Genomic DNA, 22,269 nt, shown 5'->3' with positions numbered 1-22,269 from the left:
TCCGTATTTATTTATTCTTTCCAAGACAACGGTCAGGCGGTAGTATCAGTTCTTAAGGGTATGCGACCATAAAATAAAGATTTTCTTATTCCCACTGCTGCAGGAACATCACTGTCTAAACACAATATGCACTTAGTATGGGGGGGGGGGGGGGGGGGAGAGAGAGGCTACAGACAGTACTGTCCGTAATTCAATTAGTACAGCGAGACGCCACTTTCCACGTAGATTACTCTCACGGTTCGGTGATATGCCATCGCCGTCGAGACCGCCTGATCTTTCAGGTCCCTGATTATTTTTTCTTTGGGTCTATTCATTCACACAGTGACCATACTGGCACCGAAACAGAAGATAACAGAGAGAAGCCGAAATACTGAATATGGCCTTCCGAAATTGTTTCACCGCGGAAGATTGTAAGATGGTCCTTCCTTTCAATCGTCGTACGAACGTCGAAATGGCAAACGTTAAGATAACCGATTGCGAAATAGAAAAACTACAATCGCTTAGTGGTGGAAAGTCGTCAGGATATACACTCCTGGAAATGGAAAAAAGAACACATTGACAACGGTGTGTCAGACCCACCATACTTGCTCCGGACACTGCGAGAGGGCTGTACAAGCAATGATCACACGCACGGCACAGCGGACACACCAGGAACCGCGGTGTTGGCCGTCGAATGGCGCTAGTTGCGCAGCATTTGTGCACCGCCGCCGTCAGTGTCAGCCAGCTTGCCGTGGCATACGGAGCTCCAACGCAGTCTTTAACACTGGTAGCATGCCGCGACAGCGTGGACGTGAACCGTATGTGCAGTTGACGGACTTTGAGCGAGGGCGTATAGTGGGCATGCGGGAGGCCGGGTGGACGTACCGCCGAATTGCTCAACACGTGGGGCGTGAGGTCTCGACAGTACATCGATGTTGTCGCCAGTGTTCGGCGGAAGGTGCACGTGCCCGTCGACCTGGGACCGGACCGCAGCGACGCACGGATGCACGCCAAGACCCTAGGATCCTACGCAGTGCCGTAGGGGACCGCACCGCCACTTCCCAGCAAATTAGGGACACTGTTGCTCCTGGGGTATCGGCGAGGACCATTCGCAACCGTCTCCATGAAGCTGGGCTACGGTCCCGCACACCGTTAGGCCGTCTTCCGCTCACGCCCCAATATCGTGCAGCCCGCCTCCAGTGGTGTCGCGACAGGCGTGAATGGAGGGACGAATGGAGACGTGTCGTCTTCAGCGATGAGAGTCGCTTCTGCCTTGGTGCCAATGATGGTCGTATGCGTGTTTGGCGCCGTGCAGGTGAGCGCCACAATCAGGACTGCATACGACCGAGGTACACAGGGCCAACACCCGGCATCATGGTGTGGGGAGCGATCTCCTACACTGGCCGTACACCACTGGTGATCGTCGAGGGGACACTGAATAGTGCACGGTACATCCAAACCGTCATCGAACCCATCGTTCTACCATTCCTAGACCGGCAAGGGAACTTGCTGTTCCAACAGGACAATGCACGTCCGCATGTATCCCGTGCCACCCAATGTGCTCTAGAAGGTGTAAGTCAACTACCCTGGCCAGCAAGATCTCCGGATCTGTCCCCCATTGAGCATGTTTGGGACTGGATGAAGCGTCGTCTCACGCGGTCTGCACGTCCAGCACGAACGCTGGTCCAACTGAGGCGCCAGGTGGAAATGGCATGGCAAGCCGTTCCACAGGACTACATCCAGCATCTCTACGATCGTCTCCATGGGAGAATGGCAGCCAGCATTGCTGCGAAAGGTGGATATACACTGTACTAGTGCCGACATTGTGCATGCTCTGTTGCCTGTGTCTATGTGCCTGTGGTTCTGTCAGTGTGATCATGTGATGTATCTGACCCCAGGAATGTGTCAATAAAGTTTCCCCTTCCTGGGACAATGAATTCACGGTGTTCTTATTTCAATTTCCAGGAGTGTACTTACAAAATTCTACAAATATTATGCGAAATAACTTGCTCCCCTTATAGCACTAATTTATCGTAGATCGCATGAGTAACGAAGCGTATATAGTGACTGGAAGAAAGCACAGGTCATTCCCGCTTTCAAGAAAGGCTGTAGGACAGATGCACACAGTTATAGACCTATATCGTTGACGTCAATCTGTTGTATAATTATGGAACATGTTTCGTGCTCAAGAATTACGACGTTCTTGGAGAAGGAAAATCTCCTCTATAAAAATCAACATGGATTTCGCAAACAGAGATCCTGCTGAACTCAGCTCGCTCTTTTCCGCCATGAGATCCAATGTCCCATAGACAATGGCGCTCAGCTTGATGCCGTGTTCCTTGACTTTTGGAAGGCATATGACACCGCCCAGCATTGATGGTTAATGAAAAAAAATACGAGCTTATCGACTTCGGAGCAGATTTGCGACTGGACCTCCAGAGAATTGATGAATGGTGTAGGCTCTGGCAGTTGACCCTGAACGTAAGTAAATGTAACACATTGGGCATACATAAGAAAAGAGATTCACTACTGTATAGCTGCCGGTGGACACAGTATCTACCGTAGGACACAGAAGAGAAACTATCCAGAGAGACCTTTAGTGAACCACATAAAACAAATAGTAGGAAAAGCAGATTCCAGACTCAGACTCATAAGAAGAATATAACTCATCCACGAAGGAAGTGGCTTATAAGGCGTTTGTTCGACCGTTTCTTGAGTATTGTACATCTGTCTGGGATTCTTACCAGGTAGGACTGACAGAAGAGATAGGGAAGATCTAACGAAGAGCGGCGCATTTCGTCACAGGATCGTGATTTATATCAGTGGAATCCTTTATCTCCCACTGTACATAACATTTTGGTACATGATGCAACTGCTATTGATGCCGCAGTGATCACTAAGTCCAGAAGAATTAACTCAGTTATCGCTTCCACTTCTTTCCCAGCTGTTGACTACGAGCTTATCTGGGTGTTCATGAGGCTACTCAGGTCACATAAATTCATCCCAGCTGAACATATTTGGAATTCCATTAATCGCTGTAAGTTTAGCTCGAATGCAGCTCCAAACGAGTTCTGGAGTTATGAACAACTGCTGATAATTCAAGGATCAGATTGACTCTCCAGCTCCTTCAGTATCTCGTGGAGTTTATGCTACGTAGACCAGGACAGAAGAAGGCTCTACGTGCTACTAGGTATCTCATTCAGTTGCTTGCAGATGGGTGAGTTACATGATTTTCGCTTATTACTTACATGAAGATGAGGTGCATGATAGTGCAGAATCTATCTCAAACCGAATTCTTGGAGGGTCAGTACTTTCTAGATGCCGCGTCAGGTTGCAATCAACAGCTGGGAAAGAAGTGGAAGTGACAAATGAATTAATCCTTCTGGAGTCAATGATCATTGAGTCGTCTGCTTAAGGAAACAGGTATTCGCCTCTCAGAAGAAAGGCTTTGACTCTTACTGACAGCCTAATCAAAAGCTGATACATAGTCAACTTCGAATGAATTATGATTATTCGAGCAGAGACCTGTGACTGTGAGACAAAGATAACTGGAAGGCCTAGGCGACGAGGAATCCATACAATCGAACTCTACTTTTGCAGAATATACAGAACATGCTGCATAGCGAGGAAGTCAAATGGCTCTGAGCACTATGGAACTCAACTTCTGAGGTCATTAGTCCCCTAGAACTTAGAACTAGTTAAACCTAACTAACCTAAGGACTTCGCAAACATCCATGCCCGAGGCAGGATTCGAACCTGCGACCGTAGCGGGCGAGGAAGTCAAACGCCTGTTCGGAAGTACATCGCCAGCGGTTACTCTCAATAGTGTAAATTTTAGACGTTAAGACCCCATCATGCTCGAAGCTACTGGTGGGACAAGTGATAAAGGACAGCCTAGAACAAAACGAAATTGTGTTAGTGAGAAGCAACCGCACGCAACGTGGAGTCCTTTCGGGAAGCAATCCGAGACCGCAACACATGCTTCATACTCATCCACGGCACGGGATTACTGAAGAGTGTCAGTCTTGCCATGGGATTATTACCGTCGTTTACATGTTTTGTGCCATCAAGGATCATAGTCTGAAACAGTAAAATTTGTATTCATCAGAACGCGATTACTATTCGCAAGAGGAAACATTTGTAACTCAACAGAAACTTGTAAGATAGATTTATATTATTTAATTTCCTACATAAGTTGGAACAATAATTAAAAAAAGAAACTAGACTGGTCTTCGGGAATGCAGCTGCTGAAATTCCCGTCCGGCTATTTGGGATAATTAAAATATCAGAGGAAACAATGAGTTCTAGATGAACTTTGAGACGCCTCGTTATACACTGAAGCGCCAAAGAAACTAGTAAAGACATGTGTATTCAAATACAGAGAGATATAAACAGGCAGAAGACGGCACTGCGGTCGGCAACGCTTACGTAAGGCAACAAGTGTCTGGCGCAGTTGTTAGATCGGTTACTATTGCTACAATGGCAGGTTAAGTGAGTTTGAACGTGGTGTTATAGTCGGCATAGGAGCGATGGGACGCAGCATCTCCGAGGTATCAATGAAGTGGGAATTTCACCGTGTGACCACTTCACGAGTGCACAGTGAATCTCGGGAATCCGGTAAGACATTAAATCTCTCTGACGTCACTACGGCCGGAAAAAGTTCCTGCAAGAACGGGACCAACGACGACTGAAGAGAATCGTTGAACGTAACAGAAGTGCAACCCTTCCGCAAATTGCTGCAGATATCAGTGCTAGGCCATCAACAAGTATCAGCTTGTGGAGCATTCAACGCAACCTCACTGATATGGGATTTCGGAGCCGTAGGCCCACTTGTGTCCCCTTGATGACTGCACGACACAAAGCTTTACGCCTCGCCTTGGCCCGTCAACACCGACGTTGGACTGTTGATGAATGGAAACATGTTGCCTGGTCGGACGAGTCGCGTTTCAAATTGTATCGAGCGGATGGACTTGTACCGGTATGGGGACAACCTCATGAATCCATGGACCCTGCATGTCCGCAGGGGACTGTTCAAACTCGTGGAGGTTCTGTAATGATGAGGGGCGTGTGCAGTTGGAGTAATATGAGACCCCTGATATGTTTAGATACGACTGTGACAGGTGACACGTACGTAAGCATCCTGTCTGACCACCTGCACCATTCATGTCCATTGTGCATTTCGACGGACTTGTGCAATTCCAGCAGGACAATGCAACACCCCACACGTCCAGAATTGCTACAGAGTGACTCCAAGAACACTCTTTTCTGTTTAAACACTTCCGCTGGCCACCAAACTCCCCAGACACGAACATTATTGAGCATATCTTGGATGACCGGCAACGTGCTGTTGAGAAGAGATCTTCGTCTCGTTGTGCTCTTACGGATTTATGGACAGCCCTGCAGGATTTCTTGGTGTCAATTCCCTCTAGCACTACTTCAACCTTTAGTCGAGTCTGTGTCACGTCATGTTGCGGTAACTTCTGCGTGCTCGTAGTGGTCCCACACGATATTACGCAGGTGTACCAATTTTTTTGGCTCTTCACTGTAGATCTTCTTGCACTTACCTGAAGCAAACGAGTAGTGACTTATTTCAGATATAGCTGGCGATGTAGGTGACGTAATATTATGAAGGAGTACCAATGTCGGGAAAAAAGACGGTCCACAGCTGTAGCTTCAGGTTGATATTTTGCTCAATAGCATTAAAGACAGGTTGCTGCCATATTATTAAACTGATTATAAAATTCTCGATATGTAATGTTGTGTGTATGCATAGTTTAACCGTAGTTCCTGTATTCATACGTACACCGATTAATTTCTGACGCGCTTTCAGCGCTAAGTGTGTGTGTGTGTGTGTGTGTGTGTGTGTGTGTGTGTGTGTCTGTATGTGTGTGTGTGTGTGTGTGTGTGTGTGTGTGTGTGTGTGTGTGTGTGTCTGTGTTTGTGTGAGTGTGGATATGTGTGTGTGTGTGTTTGCTGCAGTGACAACAGCGTTCTTCCCATTTCTGCACTTAGCGTTCTTCTCACAATCTGAGGAGAAGTAAACCAGACCTGTTAAGTACTATTACGAACAAATCATTCAGCCGATAAAGAGCAGTCTTTCGATGTCTGACCATATTATACCTGTTTTATCAGCGATTGTATTTGTGTAGGAAATACAGTTTATATACCTTTTATCATCCTTAATTGGATTTGTGTAATGTAACTGACTCCTTGCGTCGTCGTTAACGTATTAGCTGGTCACATACGTTAGTGTGCTTAGAAGATACACAACACCTTTCTCATTTATCTACGTTTAAATCTATTTTCCAGAAACTGCGCCTCAAAATCTTATACGGAGTGTTCAAAAAGTCTCTTCGCAGTGCCGTATGACTGTCAGCCGCACGTGCCGTACGATTGTTCGCCTGCCTGGATTTTTCAACGAAACAATAAACGCACAACGACACTCCAGTGATATTCTGTACCCATTCATAGGAGAACTTGTGTTAAGTGAAATACTGAACGGTTATTTTCAACAAGATGGTGCAATCGCGCATACAGCTCGCGTTTCAATGTTTTTGGTGATCGCACAATTTCACAGGGACTTTGGCATCCACAATCGCCTGACCTAACACCACCTGACTTTTTTCTTATGGGGTGCAGCGAAAGCAACTGTCTATAAAAACCGTGCAAAACCCATCGACGAATTGAAAACTGCAGTATCCACTTTCACTGCTTCTGTTACAGAAGAAATACTACAGCTTGTGTTTGGAAACATGATTAGACCAATTGAATTGTGTATTCAACGACAGAGGGGACACTTTTATCATTTAATGTGAAAATTTATAAGTAAAAATGAATATTCAATAAATTAATAACTTGTATTTCACTGAGTTTCATTTCTGTGTATTCTCTGCGGCATACGGCACGCGCGCCTAACAATCATACGGCACTGCGAAGAGAGTTTTTGAACACCCCGTAGAAATACACAGAGTTTTAAGCGTCTCCCACCACACCTTACACCGAAGACAAAAAAAATGACTTTTTAGAATTCTTCTAGTCGAGCGGCTGTGTTGCGGACAGTCTAAAATAGACTCTTGTCGGCACTGAACTGTGCCGTTTGCGGCTTTTAGCGGCTGTGCGAAGAAACAAAAGTAGAGACTGATATCCAAGCCCCCTACACTGAAAAGACGGTTTGACATTTAACGTCACAATATGGTAAAACATCCAGTAGCCAAACGTAGCCTTAGCCGTTAAATCATGTAACGTTCAGCGGCGGCTGTAAACGCCCACCTTTACGAGAGGAGTAGACCTGTCAAACAGTATTTGGTATTATTGATTCACTGGCCATATTTACCAACTGAGTACAGCCTTCCTGGACATTTAGAGCTAGGTAACAAACTCAAGTGGACGTTATCTTCGAGTGACTCTCTATCGAAAACAGCATCTTTTGCTGTAAGGACTAGATAACAACTAATATTATACCATGCCACATGATTGATTCGCGAACTGAGAAATCAGTTTATTAGCGACACATGAAAATTCGTATCGGACCGGAACTCGAAACCGGTTTCCCACTTGTCGCCTTAGACACTTGGGCTAACTGGCACGATCCCTGGACTGATCGACACTGCCACACTCACCAAATCCCCTAATGCTCACACGGTATGTGATTCCCGCAATAGGAAGAGTCGATGTTGTTATCGTCGTTTTCAGCCGTCGAAGCATGTAATACACATTTTAGTTTATTATGCCTGTGGTCTACAATGATCATCCTATGAACGTGCATATCAGGAGGACATTGTATAATAACAAACAGGCGTTGTAAAACACAGATACTGTAAACTAAAATATGTAATATTATACAAGTCATTAACATATCACCATGGTAGCTGAAGGTGTATCTTTGTGTGCTCATGTTTGCACATAATTCTAGTCACAAGAAGAGTTACACATTTCATCTGAATGAAAGCTATTTAAATTAGTAAATATTGATGACGACTGCCTCGACATTCAAAATACGCAAGTTCTTCTTGATGGATGCAGCCTTGGCTTTTAGAATATTGTGTACGGCTAAAATGTATTCTTGATCGCTGTCAGCAAGAAGACTATTTCGTTCAAGGTAGGACAACGTAAGAGAACTTCCAGTACGTTTTAGAAACATGATACACACATATGCCTCTGATATATTGTGGCTTTCTAGTGGTGCATCACTGGATACACATACATGCCTCTGATATATTGTGGCTTTCTAGTGGTGCATCACTGGAAATAATTTGGAGACGTGCTATAAATTAAGCTTACCATGGCGCCAAATTAAGGTAAAGAAATTACACACCTTGACAGACATGTTTCTGAGCTCGTGGACTTTCTGCTGTCAATGATTTCACGTAATTTTTAGAAAATCTCATACTAATATCAGTGTTCACAATCTTACAATAGATAAATTTGTTGAGAAAATGAGATTTCATATTTTTTTATCTGTTTAGTAATTTCATTTCAGTTTCAGCAGGTATTTGATTACAAATTGTTACAGCACTGAAAAACACATTACATTTCCTAGTAAATATACGGTTTTAAAACCTAATATTTAAATGGTAATTTTCTTGTTGTGTTCTATGCAAATATTTCCAACTGTTGTGATTGTTCAGGTCATAAAGAATTTAAACTGTCTATTGTCTTTAACAATACTTTCTGGTGATTACAAAGAGTAGCATCAATTATTTACAAAGGAAAGAACACTGGTACCATATCTTATGCTATCCACCTGAAACGAATACCTGCAAGATATAAGTTGTACGTGACCTTGTGGCAAGATTTCAGCAGTTGACTAGAACGTCAAAAACAAAGACCGACACATGTGGACTTTGTGTAATTTGTCAGAAACGTGAGTGGAGAGCTTAAGATTCAATGAGCCGAACATTATCTCTTCATGTGTCAGACTCTTATTCCCAAGGTTAGCGGGATAAACATACAGTCCGACTCGGAAATTTTTGGTGTTAATTGTTACTGGCAATAAAAGATCACAATGCTACACCCTATTTGAGGCCTCTGTTTTGACGTAACTTGTGTGTACTAATGCGTAAGCTTGTAGTTTTTATCAGTGTGAAAGGGCGTTCTGTAAACTAAGTACAGATATAATACATTCATACTTATCTTGTATGAACGATGATTTTGCTAAAGGAGACCCACCGACTGAGAGGAACGAACAATTAGAAGATAAGGAGTAGAAAAGATCATATGGACATATGGCCAGAAATGTTATCTAAGGTACATACACGCACTTGATGGTAGAGACAAAAGATGACAGTTAAGATTTCAGCGATTGAAAGCACAGGTAAGGACACACCAGGCAAGTGATAATGATCTGTGTCTACTACCGTTTCAGCTACACACGCAAGAGGGCGGTGAGCTGGAGCACCATTAGGTAGTAGCCACATCACCCTCCATTCCACCACTTTGGTCCACAGCTCATAGTCTAGGGATTAGCGTCACTACCTCAAATCAAAGGGTCCAGGGTTCGATTCCATTTTCTTCGTGCAGTGACTGGACGTTTGTGTAGTCCTAATCATTTTCATCCCATCTTCATCTCAAAAACCCACAAGTTCCCAAAGTGGCATCAAATACAAGGATACAGCGAGTCAACACCAGACAGCTTCACCCAGACAATAATACCACATGGTCATTTCCATATCTTATCATCAAAGGCAGGTCTTCCAGCAGAGTAGGAAGGGTGTTCGGAAGGCAATATGCATCCAGGAGCAAATATGCACGCTGGTCGTTCCTTGGATTGTGACAGGAGGAGGCCAGAATCCTCTTAGCAATAGTCCTCATGATGTCAAATGCAACGCCCCCCCCCCCTTATCGATCATGTGACAAGCTACACCCCCCTTACGAATGACGTCTTAAACCAAGATGGCAGTAACCCACGATCCTCCACTCCAGATATATAGTAGTAATTTAACAAAACAACCGGTTCCATTGCAGTAATTTACTACCAACTAAAATAAAACGGGTCAAGAAGAATATAGCCACCAACTTCAAAGATATGCATCATTCCCTTATTGAAAAAATATGTAATCTTCACTTGAATTGCGTAAAATGGGGCAATGTTATAAAAATTATGTATGTTTCACTTGAATTTTGCAGTAAATCATGTAAAGAGTATACCTAGCAGCACTTCTGCATTTATCAGAGTCAGAAAGGCTAATCATGACGTTCAGTAAGCAAGCTGATACTTGTGCCAGCAAGCTAAAACTTGGCCCAACAAACAAAAATAAATAGTCAGCAAGTGAGACTTCGTGTTCTACTGGTCATGAAGACTAAACATTCAACCACAGTTTAGTATCTTAATGACCTTTAAGAGAAACACCACCACAGTACCATGGATTCTACCATCTTGGGTTGTGACGTTATGCGGTTAATGTCAATAACCTGTATGTGATATAATGAAGATGTCATACTGAGGAAGTGTGGGTACGACATCATAGGCTCCTACCCTATGCGCTTGATCTCATGACTGTAAGTATTTTAGTTGTTGGGACAATCTTTTCACTTGTTGGCGTCAGGTATTCTAAATTTGCAGACTATTCATTTTTTCTTCTTGGAAACGGTAGCAGCTTTCCGGAACAAATCTCAACTAGCTCAATTGACCTCTGCGTATGAACATTGACAAACCTGCAGACATATCATATTTCGACAAGTCAAGATAAATGCACATGCTACGTGATGACGGTCCACATGTCAACTGACCATTATTGCCCCACCCAGTAGTATCCGTGATCACACTGAAACAGTAATGCACTGGAGAACGGCTACACCAGAAGTCAGCTACACTGTAAAACTGTTACTTTGGAAAACGGTTACACTAGAAAATATTTACATAGGAGGGCAATTTCGTACAGTTTAGCTGTAATGTAGGTCAGTTTGATACACTTTTGGTGTAACTTAACGATGTGACTTGTTGTAACTAGTTAGAACTATTCAGAACTTGCTGTCAGGCTATACTGCATGCACTGTCAGTTTCTGGTGTTGGAAGACTAGTGGAGATCCAAGAGCTGACACCTTCTGTGAGGTGATGGCACATACACTGCCATCATGTGGTTAGGGAAATGTTAGTCGACATGACTGAGGTAATGGCAGTCACCATGTCAGCTGACCCTTATTAAACCCAGCAGTATGCTACGTGCATTAGGGATAATGGTAGTCAACATGATTGGGGTAATGGTAGACACACATGTGTTCAGTATGCTTTTTTGTCAAAATGTCATGTAGTTACCGCTGTATAACAGCATAATTTAGTATTATCAGCAGAAGATGACAAACGTTTTATATTGTAATACGAAGTTAATACCCTAGCATGAGGTAACTGTCCTGATGAGTACAGCAGTCCTCGATTTTTATCTAATCGAATGTATATTACTGTTGTTTGGTATCCTATACTATTTGGGGAAAAAGTTTCAATAGCTCCACCCTTACAGAGGCTTTGTCACTGGTGTGGATCAACAAAATGCATTTGCTGGTTTAAGCAAGCTCACCATATTGCTACGCTAAATGCATTCCAAGGATGGGAGGATGCGCACGTGAGTGGTGAACTAGCTGTTGTGAGTGCCAACATCATGGAAATAACATTGTTTACTTTCGTACGCCTGGTCGACAACTGCACTTTATGATTTAAGTTAGATCATCAGTACATCACCACTATATTTCGCAATTTATAGAATAAATTTTTATATGTTTTAATGAATTTCATGCATGGTACGAAGAGCAGATTATGATTGTCATCTAGTCTCCAATTTATTCCAGTAGTGCTAATAAGCAAAACACAAGTCTTTTTATTAGTAATACCAACTATTTAAATGTGGAAATATTTAATATAAAGGTCCGTTGTACCAGCCAAATATTGTACAACAATCAAACTGTAGACGTTCATAATCACCGATCGTTCTAGTAGTTTTATTAGTTTTGCCAATATACAAGGCTTATCAATTTTTATTTTTATTTTTTTAATTTTAGAACACAGTTATTATGGCAGTGCTGTATGCGTTTTGTACTTGATATCTAACATATATTCATTTAGAAGATAATTTCTATTTGGTGCAAAATTCGAGTTATTGTTCATGTTGAGAGATCCATTGCTGTACTTGTGTATTACAGTAAACAATCTGTCTGCCTGTGTGTGTGTGTGTGTGTGTGTGTGTGTGTGTGTGTGTGTGTGTGTGTGTATGTGTATGTGTGTTTGCAGACACATGAATTACTGATGTACTGTAGTTGTGGAAAACTGCTACCTTTACTTTTTGCTTAATTCATTACGGAATTCATGTGAAACTTTTGTAGCTTTTTCACATTATTCACAACTTAGGTAAAGATTGTGTCTTTTTATGTGGAATTACCATATAAATCTGAACATGGTGACTACATACTGCTTGACCTGTTTCATTTCAATAACTGGAAAATTACTGCACTGTGAGTGGCTGTTTCAAGGTGAAATACAACATTGTGATTGGAGGAGAGAGGGCATGTTTTAGCACCACCTTGCTTTATGATGTTATAGACAAGGTGCGTGTGGCTTCATACGTAGTAGGTAACTGATGGACAAGGCTTCTGAGTCACAGGTAGGTAGGTATGGTGTTTCTAGATTCCTCCTGAGGCAGTCCGAGGAATGGTCAGAATGCCAATTACCTTCCAACACAGAGTCACCCTCAGGAAATGCAGATACGCCTCATGTGTGAAATGACTGGTCCCACAGGGTGATCTCCAATTATCGGCACCCACACAGTGAATTTAAACTGATGCTGATTGTTTGCTGCCATCATACGATGGAGATTCGCCACAGCCCACAGCTGAGTGCTGTGAAAGTTGTTGATACCGCTCCTCATAAAGCTTGCCTCGTCTATGAATACAATGGATGACAGACATTTCAACACCGTGGTGGCCTGTGCGACAAACCAGAGTAAAAACTGCTAGCACAGAGGCCAGTCCGTAGGTAATAAGGCGTGCACACAGATAGTGGCAATTGGTTTGGAGAATTTTCAGTTTTTGTTCACACAGTTGTCTGGCTTATCCCATATTGGCGGGCCATCTGTGTGGTGCTGGTACGGAGCTCGTTGTGAAAGATCTTTTATCCGCACCAACAAGTGGGTGTGCCTCCCCTGGAATGCATTTCTGACCACATGTCCACTCGGCTTTTTTCTCTTTGCGCTCTGAAGCTATTTTCCTGCAATTTGTCCCCATTTAGCAAAATTTTCCTCTATGTCTTGCAATTGAACCCGTTCATATCCGCTGCAAGCCAACGAATCAGCGTGGTGGCTGTCCAGCCAATAGTGCAAGAAGTGGATTGTATGCAGAGCACCTGTACACTGGATGGCCCGTTGCCCGGATTTGACGCCTGTAGATTTTTTTCTGTGGGGGAAGTTGAAAGGCGCTGTCTACACGGACACACCAACTACACCCGATTATATCCAATGACGTATTACCGCAACCTGCTCGGAAATCTCCGCTGAAATGCTAGCACGTGTGCGGCAGTCTTTCTATTAGCAGACTGGAAGCCTGTATTACCACTGACGTTGGTAAAAAATAAATAAATAAATAAAATAAAATAAATAAAGGGACCAAACTGCATTGGTCCCTAGACTTAAGCTAACTTATGCTAAGAAGAACACACACACACACCCATGCCCGAGGGAGGACTCGAGCCTTCGGCGGGAGGGGCCGCGCAATCCGTGACATGGGGCCTCTAACCGCGCGGCGACTCCGCGCGGCGCCTGTGGTCATTTTGAACACAACCTGTGATCCTGTGATGATCATCTGTCTCGTTACTGGTCAGAATTCACGTAACTAGTGTATGCACTTGTGTTCTTCATTATTTTGTGCTACCACAGGCATTGCACAAGAACGAAATACATTCTTCCTACATCCTCCACACTCCACGAGGTTGTCGGCTTTTCCTAAATTGATAACTCGCATCGTCCACTTACGACCTACTGCTTGGACTGTCACACACTAACTGACTAGCAAGTTGCAATGCACTCAAGGAACACACAAGCTACTACCCAGAGTGAATGGCACAGATGAGAGTCTGTGGAAACTTTTCAAAATACTGTATCTCGTATACGATTCACACTTGAATCCTGCAATAAACACCACTGACATTCTAATCTACCCTAAATTTAGTTTTATTTAAGAACATGAAAATTATTTCTGCAAGAGGACATGATACAGCCATATCGAAAATCGTACTAGGTTACAACTTTTTAGAGCAAGTATAGAATTTTGAATATCTTGATTGTGACGTAAGTCTTTTTATAACGAAATTGAGCAAGAAGTTACAAAATGTGAAGCTTTATGTGGATCCATTCAAAGAACTCAAAATTAAGTTAGTAAAGAAAGGAAAATGAAACTTTATAAAGTAATGGCATTACCTCTCATTGCATTATGGCAGCAAAGCATGAGTTGACTCCTCAAAAGTAGCTGAGTAAAATAAAATTGGCAGATATGAGATTTTTTAAGGGATGTTAAAGGATGCACTAGGATGAACAGGATAGCAAGTGAATATATCAGGAAAGAATTAAATACAGAATCCACACATAATAAAATCTAAACAAAGAATGGAAAATACCTGACTTGTGAAAGCAGCGTTGGATTGATTACATACCAGGGGAAAGAACATGATCGAAGACAAGCTGGAGACAACTGCAAAGCCGAATAGGCAAGAATGCCTAATCCATGAAGTAAAGAAGAAGGAGAACGAAAAGAAGAATAGAATGGAATTTATAGAACTCCTTGCAATTTGCGTGGCGACTGTGAATGTAATTTAGTCAGACAGGGCTGTAACTACATACACAAATTGAACATGAAAGGAGTTAGCGAATCGAAACGAAATGTTCCGTCTTTACTGAACAAGCTTCGATGAATGCCATTCTTATAATATTACGTGTGATGTCTCCCATAGAGCAAATAAAGGCAGAAACTAATGGTACTTGAAATTCTGGCTATCAATAAACACTGTTCACGGAATCCTGACCTAATCCTTAATGATCAAATACAGGTCCATTATGCACTCTTGTTAAAGTAGCATCAGTCAGTTAAAATATTTCTCACCATAAGATAATGTGCTTCGTGCAAATAGTACAGCTGTTCCACACTCCCACAGTCTTCCTTTGCTCCCTTCTTAGAAATATAGTCTTCAAAGGTCACATATCTTTGGAAAACAATCTTTGTAGAGCAATAAATTCTTGCTGGCGGTGTGTGGACTATCTGTTTAGTATTAAGTTGTCTGAGGATGGCCTAGTAAGCAGAAAGCCGGTTTACAACGAACTATAAAACAAATACTGTGTGTTTAGGTTTGTAATATGCCTATGTTCTGTCAAGTCTAACGAAATATTCTGTGAAAAAATTAGTTACTATGCAGTGTTATAATCATAATTATGTTATCAATTGCCTCGGTCTAACACTTGATCCTTACCGGTTTTGATGTGTGGCAGATAGTTATTAAACTGCTAATTCTCAATAATCGTTTATTAATTTTACTCACCATTAAATCGAATGCTGTGATAAACAAACTCTTCATTTAATTGTGTTTGTTTCACAGCTCTATTAATTTTTTCTGGCCGTTTCCTGTTAGAGATACAAAATAACTGTCATTGCTAGTAAACTACGATATGAGTTTATAGTCGGCCTCCTTAAGAAACTAACTTGAATCATTGAAAGTTGAGAGTTTGGTATCGAAATCTGTTTTGCGATCCTTCATAATTTTAATGCAATGTGCTGAGTCATACTTCGTAATCTCCTCTGCTGACATTTGTTATCTCCACAGAATGCTGTAGCTTGCTCCAAATGATTCGACGCTGCTAGCTGATTTAAAATAGAATTTGTCTTCACTATTGATAATGGCAGTCACACAGAGGTGAAGAACTTTCATTTGTCATTTGGATTATTTGATACGTATTACAGTTATTCATTACCAGGTGAAGTGGCACAATTGTGGACACTGCATTCATGTTTGGGAGGAAACGCATTTATATGTCCATATTTACATCTCATGCGAATGCAGGTATGGATCATTTATACTACTCCTCTCTAAATTCTTATCCAGTTTGAGCTAGTGCTCTCACTCTACCTAATTACCTCCTTGTCAAAGAAATGCTAAACACTGCCCCACTGACCTTCCTTCCATGTAGTTCGTAGTTTTAGAGTTAGTGCGTTGTTAATAAGGCCAACCTAGATTCCTGTCCATTTGGCGACACTGATGTGACAATCCTTAGTACACGATTTCTGTTAAGTCTTCTGATTGGTTGTGATGAGTATCTAGACAATCTCAGTTCAGTTGATTAATGAAACTACTTTTATTTTAGTTTTTCAGTCTGGATGTGAGTGCAAATAACGGCGTTCGTTTTTGATTTTCGCTTAGGAATGTGTGGAACGTTTGCGTGTGCTGAATAATAAACTTATTCTTGCCACGAATCACACCCCAGTGAATATTTTGTGGAATTTGGAGAAATGAAAATAGTAAGAGATTTGTGATTAATTTAAATATGTCTGTTGTAGTGAAAATGAATTTTCTCACAACTTTAAAAATAAATAGAGTTATCATATTATTACCCTGTGTCATTTACAAAAAGGGGAAGATTTAATATTATTAGAATCAGAAAGAGTAGGTTGATATATATAGTGTTTCGTGTGAGCATAAACAGCAGTTTGTTTGGAGCTGAAAGACGAAGAACATCTCGACTCACCAAGTCAGCGGAACGGTGTCCAAGATCTGAGCCCTTCGTGGGGACCCTCATTCTCGTCTTAGTCTTCTTTCGAGATGTGTGTGCTTCACCAACCTGGAATAGTGAATCTGTCAGCGGCATGTCATGGTGCTAAATAATTTACGAGAATTAGGTGTTACATTAAACAGCTATTTCCTCTAAAGACAGCGCGATTATAAAACGGTCACTCTATTGCATTTATGTAAACCGTATTTTTCAGGCTCTGATGCAGTCCTTAAATTCCTACGTAATGCAATTTCCTATCTTTTTACGCATTCCTGAACCACTATATTTACTGATGAGCATCTCGATCTGCTATCGTTTCCTAACGGGTTGCTGTAGCATTTCCCATTCCATTACCCAATTAATGTGCTCTGCATTTGTCAGCTTCTGCTGCCAAATATTCTCAAGGCAGAAGAACCGAAAAGGACGATCGTGGAACACTGCTGGATGTCTTACGAAGGACAGAAACCGATGTTGCCCTCCTGTAGTCCAGTGCAGGAGCATGCTGACAGCGCAACTCACAAGCAGGGCACCTTGGTTTCACACATTTACAAAAATATCTCAGTTTAACGTGGCTCTTAGAAAGAAAAGAATAAGGGTCCATGTTTACGTAACATAGTTTCGTGTATTAAGTTACAAAATTACTGAGGTATTTCATCTTTCATTTCAGGGTAAGAGATCTGCGAGGGGCGTTCGATAAGTAAAACAACACTTTTTTTCTGAAAGCGGGTTGGTTTTCTTCAGGATTACGATACACCATATTATTCCACAGTCTTCTGGCTAAAAACCATATTTTTCTACATAATCTCCATTCAATGTCTCAGCCTTCAACAACCTTACTGGGAGGGCCTTTACGCCCATATGGTATCACTCTAATGGCCGACGTCGGAGCCACCGTCTTGCTGCATAAGTAACCTCCCCATCATTCACGTACTGCTCTCACGGAGTGCATTCTTCATTGGGCCAAACAGATGGAAGTCGTAAGATGCTCCGGTTGGGTCTCTATAGACATTCTGCAAGCGCCTGTGAGTATCTGCGATGCTCTGGTTTTCCGCCAAAAGAAACTCAGTGCCAGCTCTTCGCTTGGAACAAACCCCAGTTACAGACGTTTCTTTGAAAACTACTTAATAACGCAACCATCTATCGTAACTTTGTGATCTATAGGGTCTGATGCGGGAATACTCTAAGACGTCCCACAACAAATCTCATACGTTTCCAACTGAAATTGGCCGAGAGAAAAAATGTGTTGTCTTAGTTAGTGAACGATCCTCGTATTTCGAACGTTGGTGGCATATGGCTGAGTGGTGGAAGAACTCTTTATAGAAGACAGGGCTTCAAATGGTATCTGGGAACATCCAAGTTCATAAGACATATTTTAAAAGCTGCCTCCCTCACGGCGGACACAGGAGTTGAAAGTTTCGTTGGATAAAAGCTCAGAGGTCTCGCAACCCGTTTTCAGCAGACTACTGGTGAGCCCACTGGCGAATATGTTTATGCGCAAAACACGCAGGGCCGCTGCACTGGCAGGCTGACATTTGTCACGGTGTGCGCGCCGGCCATCCGGCGTAGATGGCTGTCATTGTCGGTGATGACCAGTCCTTCAAGGGCTTATTTTTCACTGTCATCCATTATGACCATCGTCAGTGTCACGTGCACTACTCTGTAGCTGCCTCCGCAAGTCAAATCACGATGACAGAATGTTCCAGATTTCGCATTCCATCAGTCCTGAACATCTGGCCATCATCATTGGTCTGCTCCAGGACTGTTAGATTCGCAACTCAACTGTTTTGAGCTATCCTCACAATGTCTTTATTGGGTCGAAGAAGAGAACCATTGGGCCACTGTACATACACAGTATGATTCCGTGATGATACTAAAAACTTTCAGGGATGATGGTGAAGAGTAAATGTATTAATTTGAAATAAGGGACCCTTGTCGAAAGTTATACATGAAAATCGTTCTGATACCTCTGACAATGAAATGAATGTATCGGTACTGTTACTGCAAAGATTGTAGTATAGGCAATACCGACAAGGACCTATGTGTAGAGGTTGCAGTAATAGCTCTAGCAATCCATTGCTGGTGACTTACTGTGTACTGACGTGATTAATCCTCGCGTTCAATATCTGAACTGTAGTAGACTGTCTTTACAACTTGAACTGTTAACGTCGATCAGTCCTAAATAAATGGAATAGTGCCCGGCGATGGAACTTGCAGACATGATTTTCGTGTGTGGACAGGCAGATGGAAGCATCGGGGAAGCGGAAAGTTTTTACAGACGCAGATATCCGCGTGGAAGGCGTCCGTCTTACACCACGTTCCGAAGATTGTTCCAACAATTAAGCGGAACGGGGCAATTGGTACCACAGTACAACGACAGAGGAAGACGACGAACTACAGTGACTCCCTACTTAGCATATGCAGTGCATGACCGTGCGAATGAGGCGCCTGCAATCAGCATTCGATCAGTTGTACGTAAAATGAATGTTTAGGAGACTACTGTATGGAAGGTTACTGGAAACGCAGCTACACTCCTCTCGTCCTCAGAAAGGGAGTGTTTTGACTCCTGTTGACTTTGGAGCTCATGCCGTTTTCGTAAACTGGTTCTTTCACTGTCTTACAGTCGATCCTCAGTTTCGTGCGTACATATGATGGATGAAGCCTGTTTCAAAGGAGACTGAATGCTAAGCAGTGGCAGCTGTCATGTTTGGGCCGATGAGAACCCCACGCTACTGTTGTCAAAAGCCATCACAAGTGCTGTCAGTCTACGTGTGGACAGGTATAGTCAGTCATTATCTACTAGTCCCGTTTGCACTTCCTCCAAGCTTAAATCTGCCAGTGTAGAAATCGTTTATCTGAGACGTACTACCCAGGTTCCTGGAACGTACCTCACTTGTTATTCGTCAGCGGATGCGGTTCCAACATGATGGAGACCCACCTCACTTTGAACTATGGATTCGAGAACAACTGGCTGCGACATTTCCTGAAAAGTGGTTAGGCAGAGAAGGTTCTATTTCGTGGTCAGCACGTTCACCTAATCTCACTCCTCTTGACTTCTTCATGTGGAGCCATGTGAAAACTCTTGTGTACGAGACGCCAGTCGAGACTGAAAAGAATCTCCTGGGAAGAATTCTCGCTGTCTGCCACACTGTTTAAATGACACTTGGGATATCAGAACGGGCAAGACGGTACCATGCCTATAGTGACGCTGGGCGATACCTTTTTGAAGAATTGTAGTAAATGTAGCAGCTTGTTAAGCTTGTACATGTGAATGAACTTCATTATTAATATACCGTAGACTTGAAATTTTTCACTCGCTGACATTAAGCTGCGTGTGCCGTTACTCGTCGGTCGATAGGGTAAATGATCTGAGTGTATTGGGTAATATTCAGCGGGAATCCTGTACAGCATGATCAGGGTTCCGAAGGCGGGGCCTTTAATTGGATCAATGCGAGAGGCTAAGGTGGAACTTGATAGATTTTCGCTTATACCTTTCTATTCGGAGTAGAGTTCCTTAGTTCAGACATACATTTACCCTTCTCCACCACCCCTGAAATTTTGTAACATCATCACGGAATCATCCTGTAAAGATGTATGAGGGCTTGCTTATCACCTTGTGGGAATAATGCCTTTGGATGAACACGATTCGATCGAATGAGAAATCAGCTGATCTTGTGGAACACTCTGATGGTAAAACTGAAGACAAGAACTAGAAAAAAGAAACATTTAATTCGGTCGCAAAACCTGCCAAATGGGAGATATCAATATTAGCACGCCTGTTATTATGAACAACCAGAAAAAATAAAAGCGAATAAAGTAATAAATGTTGACGGAGTTCCAATTATGTTTTACATTAAATACGCTGCCGAATTATCCTACTTCCTAGGTCATATTTACCGAGAATCTCTTGACCAGCGAATATAGTTCAAATGGCTCTGAGCGCTATGGGACTCAACATCTTAGGTCATCAGTCCCCTAGAACTTAGAACTACTTAAACCTAACTAACCTAAGGACATCACACACATCCATGCCCGAGGCAGGATTCGAACCTGCGACCGTAGCGGTCGCGTGGTTCCAGTGTGCAGCGCCTAGAACCGCTCGGCCACAACGGCCGGCCAACAGCGAATAGTACCACCTGTCTGGAAAAGCATGCGAATCACCTCTGTTTACAAAAACGGTAAAAGAACGGATGCACAGAATCACAGCGCAATAACGCTGTTGCTGGATCCTAGAACATATGCTACACTCAAAAATTATAACGTTCCTGAAGAAAGTAAATTTGTTTCCAAATTCCAGCACCGATTCAAGAAACCCCACTGGTACAAAATACAGGTCGCTTTATCTATACACGACATCTTCCAAAGGGAGATTCCACTTTATTGCATTTCCGATAGGCCCTCAAGGCCGGTCCACATAATCCACTAGAAAGCTAGACATGATCACAAAGAATACAACTGCAGATACCCGATTAATCTTTATCTAATGCAAACTGCACAGTCGAAGGCTAGTGTTCAAGAGAAACGAAAGCAATATAGGACGTGGTCCTAGAAAGCGTAAAGGAGCCTCGTACGTTCTCAATTTACATAAAAGGTTTAACAGCATCAACAGCACTGTCAGACTGTTCGCTGAAGATTTTGTAGTCCATATCCTTAGGTGGTTATACATCCAGAATAATATCGAAAAGTTCTTGTGAAACCCCTTTGAGTATTTTAGGGAACTGTTATTCGATGAAGAATGTGCGACCATTCTCCTACTAGCATCGCTTATCTCGCATACGGATCAATAGAATAAGATAAGAGAGATAAGGGTACGTACAGAGGGAGACAGGCAGTCATGTTTTCATCTCTCGTTATGTGCATGGAACAGAGCGAACAGAACAGAAAATAGCTAATATGGTACCTTGAAATGTACAGCGGCTTGCGTCTCGTATACAGGGGTTGAACAAAAATACGGAAACACTGCGAGAAATGTGCACTTGTCCATAAAAGCAGAAGCGCTGTTGTATTTCACCACGAACGACACGTGTACGATGTCCTCAATAAATAGCAAGTATCAGTCGTGGTTGTAACAGTGTCCTGCGACGTTGTGAGTGCATTACGTTGAAGCTAAGTGAAGCGGAACGTAGTATAATTCTTGGTTCTCATACGGTACATGCTTCCGCAACGAATGCAGCCGAAGCATTTAAAGTTTCAAGAGACACCTTATAGGACGTGGTCCTAGAAAGCGTAAAGGACGCTATGATGTTCTCAATTTACATAAAAAGTTTAACAGCATCAACAGCAGTGTCAGACTGTTCGCTGATTTATATCGCATACTGAGAAAACATCCACTAAGCCAGATCATGGACGATGTTGTGCACTGATGCATCGTGACAGACTGTCACTGAAGAGGACTGAAGAGGACGACACCTTCAGAGCACGCTGCAGAACTGGATGTTGCACTCACGAACACTATCAGCACTAAAACAACAGTAAGGCAGCTCCATAAGCAGGGAGTTGCAGGGTAATGGAATTGCAAAGCCACTCATCAATGATGCCGAAGCCATAAAGCCTGGACTAC

The 22,269-nt window shown here is 42.6% G+C and overlaps 1 protein-coding gene across 1 annotated transcript in view; it reads right to left on the bottom strand.

The window, feature by feature from the left end:
* The window catches only part of LOC124776681 (sodium-dependent nutrient amino acid transporter 1-like), a 178,045-nt gene that overhangs the window by 75,136 nt on the left and 80,640 nt on the right, over positions 1–22,269 (bottom strand). Inside the window, exon 2 of the mRNA XM_047251784.1 lies at positions 16,689–16,781. Coding sequence (XP_047107740.1) covers positions 16,689–16,739 — 51 coding nt within the window. The 5' untranslated portion in view covers positions 16,740–16,781. The remainder of the gene's footprint in view (positions 1–16,688; positions 16,782–22,269) is intronic.

This window comes from Schistocerca piceifrons, chromosome 2 (genome assembly GCF_021461385.2).
Source record: "Schistocerca piceifrons isolate TAMUIC-IGC-003096 chromosome 2, iqSchPice1.1, whole genome shotgun sequence".
NCBI lineage: Eukaryota > Metazoa > Arthropoda > Insecta > Orthoptera > Acrididae > Schistocerca > Schistocerca piceifrons.
The sequence above is the reverse complement of the archived record's forward strand: the minus strand, read 5'-3'. Positions and strand labels throughout refer to the sequence as shown.